General features: G+C 35.7%; 2 protein-coding genes across 2 annotated transcripts; both read left to right on the forward strand.

Annotated features, from left to right (window-relative positions):
* Positions 1-360: 360 nt before the first annotated feature.
* On the forward strand, positions 361-3,484 carry LOC113317377 (protein NRT1/ PTR FAMILY 4.5-like). The gene is made up of 6 exons (XM_026565494.1): positions 361-456; positions 1,010-1,106; positions 1,239-1,456; positions 1,538-1,960; positions 2,041-2,165; positions 2,249-3,484. The coding sequence occupies exons 1-6, from the start codon at positions 445-447 to the stop codon at positions 3,246-3,248; spliced, it is 1,875 nt and encodes a 624-aa protein (XP_026421279.1). The 5' UTR covers positions 361-444; the 3' UTR covers positions 3,249-3,484.
* Positions 3,485-3,957: 473 nt separating this feature from the next.
* Positions 3,958-7,187, forward strand: LOC113319426 (dnaJ protein ERDJ7-like). Its single transcript, XM_026567680.1, has 10 exons — positions 3,958-4,128; positions 4,231-4,293; positions 4,380-4,446; positions 4,547-4,606; positions 5,099-5,149; positions 5,260-5,340; positions 5,910-6,028; positions 6,243-6,360; positions 6,646-6,772; positions 6,850-7,187. The coding sequence occupies exons 1-10, from the start codon at positions 4,016-4,018 to the stop codon at positions 6,951-6,953; spliced, it is 903 nt and encodes a 300-aa protein (XP_026423465.1). The 5' UTR covers positions 3,958-4,015; the 3' UTR covers positions 6,954-7,187.
* The last annotated feature ends 7,264 nt before the right edge of the window (positions 7,188-14,451 follow it).

Consider the following 14,451-nt stretch of genomic DNA (forward strand, 5'->3'; position numbering starts at 1 on the left):
TCTTGGACGTGGCCACCTGCCCACCTCTTTCTTAAGGGAAGTGCCGAACCATATGGTAGCCCTAGCCCTACCTAATGTACTTTAAGCACAGAGTTGACAATCATAGATATTATTCAACATTGCTAATAGGGGTATCAAATTAGGTGGGAGTGTACCAAAATTATAATAAGACAAAACAGTTTTTTTCGTGATTTGGTACATCCCACTAAACCTGGCACCCCATTAACAGCCTTGATATTATTGAGTTTGATATTATTGAGTTTGTGGGAGGGAATCGATAGTTTGGATTTTTACCAATGGTTCACATCAACCCTGCCATAATTACAACTCATTACTCTTCTTCTTATAAACTCCTCAAGTAATTGGCATAACCCACAAAATTAGCATCATTATATTGCTGTCATATTGAGAACGGTAGGAGTTAACAAAGTCGCGTTAGATTTGATGAAACTAGCGGTATATACAAAGCTGCCTTCTTCATTATATATGTGACCTAGTTCATTTTTCTTTAAAGCCACAGGGCTATTTGCTTGTAATCCTAACTCTCACCTATGGTAAATTATGTTTTCTTCTTTCATCACGGCTGAGTCATGAATTCTTTTAGGGCGAGCCTTGTCGACCAACTAAAGTGCATCTGTATTTTTGCTAACTCGAACGAGTCAAATTCAAGCTGTTTGCTGCCGATATAGGGATATCAGACTCGGATAAGATTCTGACTCAAGAGTAGCTGAGTCGGATATACCCTTTCACATTCTTTCACTAATGATAGTTTTTTTTTTTTTTTTTTTTTTTTTTTTTTTTTTTTTTTTTTTTTTTTTTTTTTTTTTTTTTTTTTTTTTTTTTTGTAAAACTGGATAACAGTATTTTGAGCCATATGTTGCATACATTTCTGGACCTGGGGGTCCAGATGGCTAGCAACTTTGCCAAGAGCCAGAAATGAACTGTGTTTTTATGTGCATTTGTCATTGCCGCTTCATTATTGACGAGTCCATGTGTGCATTTTCTCCAGGAGAACAAGGAAGAAGCAGCTATTCCAGACTCAATTCCTGCACACCAGCAATGCAATACAAAACGAGGCGGATTCAGGGCGGCCTCATTTGTTTTTGGTAATTATGTAAACAAGCAAGTTGATTGTGTGTCGCTTCTTGATATGCAACATATTCTGGCTATTACCAGTTTTGGTAATATCAAGATCAATATATTATATCCATAATTTTATATCACTGTATGTATTGCAGTCTTGACAGGGCTGGAGAACATGGGGTTTGTAGCGAATATGGCAAGTTTGGTAATCTATTTAATGGCGGTCATGTTCTTTGATCTCTCCGGGGCTGCGACCACCCTAACAAACTTTATGGGTTCGACGTTTTTACTCGCACTCTTAGGTGGATTCATCTCCGACACTTACTTGACTAGATTTTCTACTTGTCTTCTCTTTGGTTTAATTGAATTACTGGTGAGTGGTAATTCTGCTTTCATCCCCCTTTATTCCTTCTGCTGGCTTTCTCATATGATCTGCTGGCCATTTTAACTGTAGGGGTTGATGGTGATGACGTTCCAAGCACATTACCATAAGCTGCAGCCAAAGCCATGTCTAGATCCTCCGTGCATCAAAGGAAATTCATCTCTAATGTTCTACGCATCGCTATGCTTGTATGTGTTAGGTGCCGGTGGAGTGAGAGGTGCACTTCCTGCACTAGGCGGCGATCAATTTGATCCGAACGATCCAAAAAAAAAGAAATCATTAGCCACTTATTTTAACTGGCTCATACTTAGTGTCACAGTTGGTGCAAGTTTTGGGGTCACATTTATAGTCGATGTTAGCACCAAAAAGAGTTGGGCCTTGGGTTTCTTGCTCTGCTTGGTCACAGCTTTAGCAGGATTCATTGTTGTCGCGGCCGGGAAGCCTTTCTACCGCATTCAGAAATTTGGAGACAGCCCCATCATCAGGATTGCTCAGGTCTCTCTCTCTTAATATTTTCCCTGCTTAAACACGTTGCAAAAGGGTGATACCTGATGATTTTTACTACTTATGTGCAGGTTATAGTTATTGCAATTCGAAACCGAAGTTTGCCGCTCACTAGCGATGCTAATGAACTTCACGAAATCAACAACAAAGAAACCGCTTTCAGCGATGAAAAAATTCCGCATACAAACCAGTTTAGGTAACGAATTGAATTCTTTAAGTGGCATAACGATTCGAGTATCTCGTAAAACTACTGACAAGTTCAAATTGCTGAGTTCACAGATGTTTAGACAAAGCTGCAATTTCACCAAAAGATTCAGATATAATCTCAAATCCATGGAGGGTCTGCACAGTTACACAAGTAGAAGAAGTTAAGATCTTAGCAAGAATGTTCCGTATTCTAGCCAGTACTATCATAATGAACACATGTTTGGCTCAGTTGCAAACAATTTCAGTACAGCAAGGTATAATTATGGATCTTCATCTCGGTTCTTTCGTAGTGCCTGCACTATCAATCCCAGTAATCCCATTAGTTTTCATGTCAATTCTCATACCACTTTACGAGTTCATTTTCGTACCATTTGCTCGAAAAATCACTAAACACCCGTCTGGTATAACTCAACTTCAACGGGTGGGAGTTGGACTAGTTCTTGCAGCTGTTTCCATGGCTGTCGCCGCGGTAATAGAAGTAAAGAGAAGAAACCAAGCTATCCATAACCCACTGAAACCGATTAGTCTCTTTTGGCTTTCATTTCAGTATGGAATTTTCGGTATCGCGGACATGTTTACATTAGTTGGTTTATTGGAGTTTTTCTACAAGGAAGCTCCTTCTGGTATGCGATCACTGTCCACTTCGTTTACGTGGTTATCGCTTTCCATTGGGTATTTTCTTAGTAGTGTTCTTGTTGAGATTATAAACGCTGTGACTAAACACTTTACTAAAAGGAAAGAAGGATGGTTGTTCGGGCTTGATTTAAATAAGTGTAATGCAGACCTGTTTTATTGGTTCTTGGCTATCTTAAGTTGTCTTAATTTCGCAAGCTATCTTTACTGGTCCTCGTGGTACAAGTACAAAACAATTGATGATTCTGTTGCTGATGCTGACACAACTTTGCCGGAACCCAAAGTTGTCGAGGATTCGAAAAATGAGTCGTCAGAACATAACAAGGAAAAGCTTAATGCTGTTTCTGAGGATTTTGAAGCTAAGAAAACAAATGCTGTTACTTCTAGTTCTAACACCGAGAGTACTGTCAAGGACAATGAAGATAAACACGACGAATAGTTGAAGAAAATGTTATGCCTCCAGAAAATTATCTGTATCAGTATGAATTTTACATCTTAGCTACGCTCAATTCTTTTGCATTCTTGAAGAATTGCGAGGCATTATTGAAGACACTGGTATTCTGTTAAAACACTAGTATTTTACATCTTATCTGTATCAGTCTGATATCCCATTGGAACTGCGAGGCATTATTGAAGACACTAGTATTCTGTTAAAACAATTTGATAGTTATTCTTGTGAGCACATAAATAGATTGGCTAATAAATATGCAGACAATCTTGCAAAACATGCCCGTAAAGAGGGTATCTGTAATAGTTGGGAAGGGGAATTTCCTTCTTTCCTGTATGACATTGCTTGATCAAATAAAATTTTCTCTTGAAGCAAAAAAAAAAAAAAAAAAAAAAAAAATTTTTGCATTCTTGTATCGCTCTTGAAAAATCTCAATTAGTATATGAATCAGAAAAATAAAAGTATCATTTTTCCTGAAACTGAAACAACTGTGTTTGATGATACTGTATTTGGGTTTGCTTTCCCCGAGTGAATCCCCATTTAAGTGTTGCTGCCCATGCTCTAAATGCCGGGGTTTGGGCTTAACTGCTGCTTTCACCACAGTAAAATCATCAGTTACACCATCCCTTCCGTTTTCAGAAGTCAACAACAGATCTGGTGGTTTAGTAGATAATAGAAGGGTACCAATGTAATACGTGAAACTACAAAATTAGACGTTTCCCCCAAAAAGAGCTTCTCTTTTCCGCTTCGAAGGAGGAATGGCACCACCAGCGATTTGCTGGTTTGCGTTCGCCGCACTGATATCTTGCCTTCTTCTACCTTCATCCCTCGCCATTTACTGTGACGAAGATGATTGCTATGATCTCTTAGGGTAAATTTATTCCCCTCATCTTACTCAAGTTTTGGATTTCATTTTTATTACTTGAATTTTTATCGCCTAAATCTTGCATCCGTTTTTTTTTCTTTTTTCTAGGGTTACTCAGGGTGCTAATTCGTCAGAGATCAAGAAAGCTTATTACAAGCTATCCTTGAAACAGTAAGTATTTTACTTTGAGATTTCAATTTTTTTTTTTTAAGGGATTAATTCGTAAGTTTTGAATATGGATTTTATTAAATTAACAGTCATCCAGACAAAAATCCCGATCCGGAATCAGGGAAGATTTTTGCCAAAGTCGCTAATGCTTATGAGGTATGGATCTTATTATTTCTAGTGTTGACTACTCTTTTTGGGTTTTGTTTTGTTAGTTGTTATTGTGGTTGGAATAGAAGATGATGTGCTTCAACTGCAGATTTTGTCAAATAATGCTACACGGGAGCAATATGATTATGCAATTGCTCACCCAGAGGAGGTAATACTTCTTTGGTCATTCACATTTTTTTTTGAAGCATATTCACATTTAATTGATAGGTTGAACAAGTTTAATAGAGAATTGAGGAATAGAATTATAAAAATGATTATGCATGGGGTGCCATTTGCTGTGTGAACTTCGTATGTCGACATTATAGTTTTATCAGACTAAGTCGTATGGTTTTGATTTGTCCTTTTTACCCATTGAACTGCAAAAACGAAGGCGTAAGCATGAATCTCCACAGCCATCTAGGAAATTTGTTATTATCTGTTCTTTTGTTTAATCCCTTTAATATTGTCTAGCTATCATCTTTCTATACTTGATTTCTTTTTTGATGAACAATCAGTATGAAACCCATTCAGAATAGCATAAGCTGCTGAGATCTATTAATGTTAGGCTTCGAAAGGCGCAATCCTATTGTTACAGCCTTATAACCGCATCTAGCATGAGAGGTTTTGGTGTTAAATATAATAATCATCATCTTTATTTCAGTTTTTCTACAACACCGCTCGCTATTATAAAGCATACTATGGGCACAAAACGGTGAGATTTTTTTCTCTTTCCTTTCGTAATCGGGAATCCTTTCGCGATTTTAGATATGCGTTGTGCTTTAAGAAGGTGTTTTTATTCTTCGTTTTTTTTTACAAATGCAGGATACTCGTCTTGTTCTTGTTGGACTACTACTGGTTCTCTCGGCATTTCAGTATCTACACCAGTGGACAAAGTATACCCAGGTATTGAATAACATAACTTGAGATACATACCAAATGATCCAAACTAAATTTAGTCATCTTTTGATATTGACTCGGTATTACAAGATTGACACATGGATGATACTGTTAGCACCCGGATATTGGTTTTGCCTTTATGTTTTCCAACCGCAAAATATTAACATGTTCCAACTCTAGGAAACATGTCTATCGCCTGCAGAAACATATATATATTTCTTGAATTGTGATGATGGCTTGTCGGGACCTATTTTCCTTGTTATTTATTCGTTATTTCCATAAGTTAAGTGCACTGTATCATGTGAACTATCTATTATTCTGACAGTGGTATTCTAATTGCTCTAATAAATATTGGAATCTTTGTGGAGATATCTCCTGACATATGCCTCGTCTGGTTAGCATTCCTTTTGGAGTATGTTGCTCATTGTTAGTATTGGGGAACATAGACACAGTTCCCCAATGCTAAAACAAATTAGATATGATCTTTTTCGTGAAGAACTGTGTATGCTTCTGCGCTTCTCCGCTCATATCGGATTGCAAAGAAGTGATTGATGAAGTTCTGTTTCTGTGTGCAGGCTGTGAATATGGTCAAGAAAACACCTGCTTATAAAAACAGGCTACGGGCAATTGAGCTTGAACGAAATGGAGGAACAACTAACAAGAAAAAGGGCCACAAGCAGATAGTGAAATCTGGGTTCGTAATTATTTTCTTGCATGTAGAAGTTAAAACTTTTGATAGATCATGATTGCTTGATGTCTAAAGAATTTTGTTGTTAAGTAGAACATTCTGGAAACAGTGTCCTTTGAATCTCTTCACCATGGCATTAATGTTCTTTTACTCCATTCAGTGTCGATATCTGTTGGTTATTTATAATGTTTGTTCTGATATTATCTATGTAATATGTCAGGAAAAATGATGAGGACCTCAGCAAAGAGCTTGATCTGCAAATAAGTGGAGCTGAAAAGCCTTCCATGTGGGGACTTCTTGCAGTCCAGTTTGTTCTTTTGCCATACACTCTTAGCAAGGTTAGAAATTTATTCTCCCTACCACACTATCAATCAAGATCATATATAATCCACAAGGCTAGAAACTCTAATAGAACCGAAATCTTACGGTTCCCTTTACTTGAAAATACCCGATCACGAGTCTCTATTGTCAGCCTTTTAACTTTTCCCTGCAGCACGGCTTTGGAGTTGCTCAATCTGAGAACCATATATTTTTAATTCTTTGATTTGAACTCTGCAAAAGCATGTCTGTCATCGGGTTTTTTTCAAGCAACGAAGGAGCACTGATTTTGTTAGTCTGTCCAGCTTTTGCTATGGAATGTCTGCTGGTTTTGGAGATACAAGGTGCGAAAATCTCCTTATGCATGGGAAGATGCCTGTTACTTGACACGAAGATGTTTGAGAGCAAGTCTGGAGGCTTGGGGAAATATTGGTAAACTCTCAGACCAAATCTCTCCAACTTTAATATTCTCCATATCATTTTCTTAACAATGAGCTTTTATTAATTAGATGAATATACAAGAGATGATCTTGTTCAACGCCGTCTATGGGAGAAGACCAATTTAGAGAGCTACCTTGCTGATATGCGGAAAGAATCCAAGCGAAGAAGATAAAGACTACTTGTATAAGATCTCTTACACCGGTTCCTTTTTTTATTTATATGGGTTACTAAAGAATTAGAAAATTTTGCATTTGGGAAAAGAATTTATTTTCCAATCTAAGTATACTTTTTGAATACTAAATTTAATTTATATACACACTAGCCCTTAACCCGTGCCGAAACGGCACGGCCCTTTATGTTGGTTCACTTTTAATATCAAACAAAATGTGTCCCGAATACTTATCAACTCCTTCTGGCCCGATGTAAGTTAAATTTGGCTTGGTCATAGATATCTTAGGTATATCCCCTGTTTTGTTTTCTATGTTCTATTCGGTAAACAACTAATGTTGTTAACACATTTCATTAAATCAAAAATGCTTTCTAAAATTATACGCGTTGTCGCCATATAAAATTCAGAAAAATATATACTACAAATAATTTTAAAGGGAGTTTGTACACGTTTAATATCTTAAATTAAGAAAATGAGTTCGAGTTTGTACACGTTTAATATCTTAAATTAAGAAAATGAGTTCACCTCCGTGATTTTCTATTTCCTTCCCCATTTCCGATTCGAAGGTCTGTACTTTCTCGGACCTTTTATTTACTTATTGGAATATATGTTATTGAAATTTTACTTCTGGAAATATATCTCTTGATTTGTAATACCATATATTTACTCTTATGTTGCAAAGTCTCTTTGGCAGATAAATGGATATGGTCACCTCCACAATCGTCTTTGTCGTAACCAGTGCATGTCTTTTTATGGTCGAGGAGTATGCGGCTTAATCGCAATATGTATTTTTTGTGGAGAGAGAAATTTCAAAACTGACTACTATGTAATTGGGGAGGAAAGATCGAAATTCCCTTATTGTCATGCATCTTTCAATGATCAGGTACATCTTTTTTGCTCCTGAGATGATTTGTAAGACCATATACTTACCTTGCAAAGTCGTTCGTACAATCCAGTCATTTCCTACACCTGCCAATAGGTGCCCATTGTTGCCTCTAGAATCGTCAACCTCTTTGGTATGCGTATGACATAACAATCTTCTGTCTTTTCAATGTGGAGCAGTATGGTGACCAATTGGTGCAGTCTCGCTTCTTTTAATTTATACTGCCCCTGGTATTTTTGTACACTCAGAAAGTACAAATTATAAATAACCTAATCTGCCCGCATTCGTGATGGTCATCGTAATGACAATGTTTGGATTTTCATTCTTTACCGCATATCAATCCAGAGAATTGCTATTAATAAGAAGAGTAGAACATGGAGACGTTATAACCTATTCAAGAAAAAACTGAACAATTGTAGAGTAAAACACATAAATCAAGATGCATTATCCGAAACCATAACATTTGCTGGCGTCTTTGATTATATTTTTTTGATAAAAATGCAATCTAATTGATTTAATTTTTTCCAAAAGTGAAATCATCTGCTTAGGAAGTTGAAATACGTTAGCTTGGTGATGCCAGTGTCAGAAAATTTCCTTCAAAACCACTATGGATTCAGATCAAGATTGGGAACATAAATTAGATTATCATATCAACACGGTTACACAGGCGCAAAATCAGATCCGCCAATGCCACGGTAGATCATGACCAAAAAGGACTAATACTGAAATGCAAAAAAAAAATAATAATAAAAAGATTACACGTCAACAAAATGCAATAAGGGAAACACAACATAATAAAATACAGAAAGGGAACACATAAAAAAAAATGCTGACATACAAACAAACATGATATACTATTCCCAGGTATTGTATTATTAGGTGCAAGGCTTCGTAATGTTTAATCTTCGGCAATGGTAGATGCCAAGAAACTTTCGGGCATCTTCTGAAGGCAGGGTTTCTTGCGAGGTGGATCATTATCGGCCACAATCTCATCTTCAGCGCGGATGATTCCGGTATTCTGGACAGGTATGGTTGGAGTTCGTGCTGCAGGGAGCGAAGACAGTTTTGCTACAATGAAGCTTGGGGTATCAAGATTTCTGTGATAGAGGATTTTGGGTACCTGTACAAAACGGTTGAGAACCCACGGTGACTCATCCGTCTCCCTAAAACCTAACGCACACGTGCATAAAATGGGCGTGGTCTGGATAACCATGGCCATTGATTTATCTTTCCCCATGATAAATCTGGACCACCACTAACACATGCAAAGTTAGCCAAATTGTGGTTTTTTGTATTGAAATAAAATATATTAGATTTCAATATAAAAGAGAATATAACAACAACAAAAAATAGAAAAAATTAATTGAAGACTTAAGTTTGTTCAATCTAAGCTTTATAAATGACGTTTGTGATTAAAAATTAAAAGCACGGCTATCTGCGGGGGGTGGCAACATTGGTATCAGGTGATTTTTTTGTGGTGGCGTATGACAACCCCGATTTTTGGACTTCTAGCGGACACAGGTTTGACCTTGTGGGTGGGGTCCAATCCAACTAGAAAGTCCAAAATTTCGGACCGCCACTCGTGTGGGACCAAATTTTTCATTTTAAAATATTTCAATAATTAAAACACCAAACAATTGTAGAGTAAAACAATAAGTCAGGGTGCATTATCCAAAATCATAAAATTTGCTGGCGTCTTTGATTATATTTTTTTAACAAAAGTGCAATCTTATTAATTTAATTTTTGCCAAAAGTGAAATCATCTGCTTAGGAAGTTGAGATACGTTAGCTTGGTGATGCCAGTGTCATAAAATTTCCTTCAAAACCACTATGGATTCAGATCAAGATTGGGAACATAAATTAGATTATCATATAAACACGTTTACACAGGCGATAAATCAGATCCACCAATGCCACTGTAGATCATGACCAAAGGAACTAATACTGAAATACAAAAAAAAAAAAAAAAAAAAGGAAATTACACGTCAACAAAATGCAGTAAGGGAAACACAACAGAATAAAATGCAGAAAGGGATACATACCAAAAGAAAAATGCAGACTTACAAAGAAATATGATATACTATTCCCAGGTATTATATTATTTGGTGCAAGGCTTCGTAATGTTTAATCTTCGGCAACAGTAGATACCGAGAAACCTTCGGGCATCTTCTAAAGGAAAGGTTTCTTGCGAGGTGGATCAATATCGGCTATAGTCTCATCTTCAACGCGGATGATTCCGGTACTCTGGGAAGATATGGTTGGAGTTGGTGATACAGGGATCGAAGACAGCTTTGCTACAATGAAGCTTGGGTATCAAGATTTCTAGGATAGAGGATTTTGGGTACCTATACAAAACGATTAAGCACCCACGGTGAATCATCCATCTCCGTAAAACCTAACGCACACATGTATAAAATTGTGTGGTCTGGATAACCATGGACATTAATTTATCTTTTTCCGGGATAAATCTGGACCGCCACTAGCACATGCAAAGTTAGCTAAATTATGGTTTTTTGTATTAAAATAAAATATATTAGATTTCAATATAAAAGGGAATATAACAACAACAAAAAACAGAAAAAATTAATTGAAGACTTAAGTTTGTTCAATTTAAGCTTTATACATGACGTTTGTGATTAAAAATAAAAATAAAAAGCACGCTCAGCTGCGGGGTGTGGCAACATTGGTATCAGGTGATTTTGTTGTGGTGGCGTGTGACAACCCGTATTTTCGGACTTCTAGCATACACATGTTCGACCTTGTAGGTCGGGTCCGATCCAGCTAGCAAGTCCAAAATTCCGGACCGCCACTCGTATGGGACCAGATTTTCGTTTTAAAAGATTTCAATAATTAAAATCAATGATTCAAGCCCAATTAAATTTACTAAATGAAATGTAATCTTACTTTTAAAATTACAAAACTTTCAAATAATAATTAAAAAATCAAAAACATCAAATTAAAACAAAATAACGCTTCGATTAAATTTAAAACGTGATACCCAAATCTCCGTAATATATAATAATTTCTTGTCAGGTAGTGTTTCTTCGTTCTTTGTGGAAAGGGAGGAAAATGGGTGATCAACCACATCCCAGTAGGAAGTTTCCAAAAATAATAGAGTGTATCTAAAAACAAACAAATGCAACAGATACAATAATTAAAACCATGCACCAAAGTTCACAATACTACTTACGCCATTCTCAACCACAAATACTTAACATTTTCTTACTCAAAATCTCCAATCATTAATTCTAGATCCTTAATCTACAATTATTTATTAGTGGAGATACAAATTTATAAATTTAATTAAGGAAAAATTATAATGAAAAAAAATTAATATTTATTATGAGCAATTAGTGAAAAACATTATTATGAGGAATTAATAAACTATTTATTATCAGCAATTAGTAAGAAATAATAATTAGTTAGGCATTTATTATATTAGATTTTCCTTAATGGGTCATTAAATGATAGTTTAAGAGGAGAAATTACAGCCATAGATTTATGTATTGGGAGAGTAAATCTGAACCACCACTTACACAGGCTAACTTAGCCAAACTGTGCTTTATACTCTTGATGTACTTGATTCTGTGAATTTATCTTGGCAATAATTCATTAATGTATTTGATAAGAACTTAATAGTTCTCATTAACTTATAGGCCATTGAAGAGTCCTAAAAGGAACAAATAAATTCATAAAAAAAATTCTAAAATGTTAATTAATTCTTAATTCTTATGTCAGGAGATTCTTATAGCAAGGTTCTTGCTGGCTATCACTACTAGTGTCGTGTCACTCTCTCATTGGCTTATTTAGATCTTGACCTGATTGGTCATTAGAGGCTAGTGACAGTTAGTTGTATTAATATCAGTTTCTTCTCTTGTTTCTGTAAGAGAGACAATTACTTTTGAGTAATTGCAGTCACCATTAAACTTGTTCTTCAAGAACTTGTAATTCAATCTATTGATCTTTCTTTTCTAGATTGGATAAATTCAACTATGGTATCAAGAGGACCAGAGATCCTCACTTCCGTTCAATGCCTCTGATCTTTCTTTTCTAGTTTTCTTTACCAAATTTTGTTGCTCTTTCTGATCTTCATTCTTGTTTATCAATGTCTTTGAATCGTTATGAAACACGAATCTCCCAAATTCTTCCCAATCAGATCACTAGTATCATCAACTTCAAGCTCAAGGATGACAACTTCATCACATGGAAGAATCTAATATTACCATTGCTGAAGAGATACAAAGTTCTTGGACTCATTGATGGTTCAATTCGTTGTCCTCCAAAATATCCCAATCAGGCTGATCTAGAACATGGAGCTGTAAATCCAAATTATACTACTTGGATCGGTGATGACAATAGTTTGATTTTTTATGGCTTCAATCACAGATGTTGTTATTCCATATGTAGTTGGTGCTGATTCATCAAGAGAACTTTGGCTCAGTATTGATTCAAGATTTGCAAGAACTTCAACAACTCATTCTATTCAATTACGAACAAAACAAAATTGCAATCGTTGAAACTTGGATCTGGAACAATCACTCAATTCTTAGAAGAAATCAAGAAACTGTCAGATTAACTTTATGTTGCAAGATCTGTTGTTTCCGATGATGAATTAGTAGTTTTTATATTGAATGGAATTGAGAATGACTACAATGCCTTTAGTACTTCGATTCATGTATGCAATCCACCCGTGTCCTTTGATGAACTTCACAATTTATTGCTCAGTGAAGAGGTTGTTATCAATGAAAGATCCAAATCTCTCTTAACTGAAGCAAATAGTAAAGCCTTTGCAGCTTTTCAGTCTCATCGAACTTTTCTAGCTTAGTAGAAATCCACATCTTATTCATCCTACAAGAATCGCGGTAGAGGTAATCATTCTTATAATCCTTCCTTTAGAAACAATTTTCAGTGACCTGCTAGAGCATCTACTTCCAATCCTTTCTCATTTCATTCTCAACCACCACCAACAAATCCTACACCACCATCAAATTCATTCTTACCAAATATAGCTATTGGTTTAGACAATGTCATTTGTCAAATTTGCAATAAAGGTGTTCATACAGCTCTAGTTTGCAAGCACATACTTCAAAATGTCAATACTCTACAAAATTTGAGTGCTATGTTAGCTAAAGCTAACATTCTATGAGAAAATATCTGGTATGCTCATACTGGAGAAAATAACCACATAATTACATTTGATGGTTCTGAATTACAATTTGCTTCTACTCATGATGGAGATGAACAAATTCAAATAGCTAATGGTGAAGGTATGAGAATAACTAATACTGGTTTTACTTTAAAGTCTACTCCTAATCATACATTTATGTTGTCAAATGTTCTTCTAGTGCCACAAGTCTCTCAAAACTTGTTATCAGTTCACAAGTTTACTTCAGATAATAACTTCTCAATTACATTTGACTCTAATGGTTTCAATCTAAAAGACTTATCAACTGGGAAGACTCTTTTACAAGTCCCTCATCTTAATGGTCTTTATCCTCTCAATTTTTTGCATGAATCTTCTAATAAATCTCTTGTTGGTGTGACATCTACAACCTCCTCTGATATCTGGCACGGACGACTTGGACATCCATCTTTTCAAACATTGCAGCATGTTTGTAGGAACTTAGCTCTCCCTAATGTAATAAAAACTCCTTTGTTCTAATGTGGTATTGGTAGAAGTCACAAGTTACCTTTTGCAGAGTCTCATCATTGTAGAACAAAGCCTTTGGAGCTTTTACACTTAGATCTGCGGGGTCCTAGTCCTGTAAAGTCCAACTCATGATATAGATACTATGTGAACATCATAGATGACTTCTCCAAATATTGTTGGATTTTTCCTTTATATGAAAAGTCAGATTTTAAGCAAGTTTTTCTTCTATTCAAACCTAAAGTTGAAAATATTCTTAATGTTCATATTGGCACTATAAGAACAGATGGTGGAGGAGGATTATTACATAAAGATTTATCAGCTTTTCTTAGTTGTAGTGGCATTGTTCATGAAATATCTTGTCCACATACACCTGAACAAAATGGTGTTGCAAAGTCTAAGCACAAACATTTAGTAGATGTTGGAAGAACATTATTACTTCAATCTGGTTTATCAAACTCATTTCGGGTAGAATCTTTCCACACTGCTAACTTTACTTTCAATAGAGTAACTACTAGAGAAACTGCTAATAAAACTCCGTATGAACTTTTTTTCACCATAAACCAGATTATACATTTTGGTTGCTTATGTTATCCTTGGCTTAGACCTTACTCTTCTTCTAACTTGATCCTAAAAGCACAACTTGTATCTTTATTGGTTATAGCCAACAACACAAAGGATACAGATGCTTAGATACTACTTCAGGAAGAGTTAATGTGTTAAGATATGTGGTTTTTCAAGAGACTATTTTTCGATTGAAAACTATTGCGCTACCTTCTTCTGTATTATGTGGTCCTTCAGATGAACTCATTACTTCTATTTCTCCATCATCAGTACCTGTTAAAACCGTTGATACTATTCTTGACATACCAGTAAAACACTCATTACAGGGGATGAATGGTCTTTTGGAATCCACCAATGCTACTACTTCTCAGAATGGTCTTCCTGACATATCAGCTACTACTTCAACT

The sequence above is a fragment of the Papaver somniferum genome, chromosome 10 (genome assembly GCF_003573695.1).
Source record: "Papaver somniferum cultivar HN1 chromosome 10, ASM357369v1, whole genome shotgun sequence".
Lineage (NCBI taxonomy): Eukaryota > Viridiplantae > Streptophyta > Magnoliopsida > Ranunculales > Papaveraceae > Papaver > Papaver somniferum.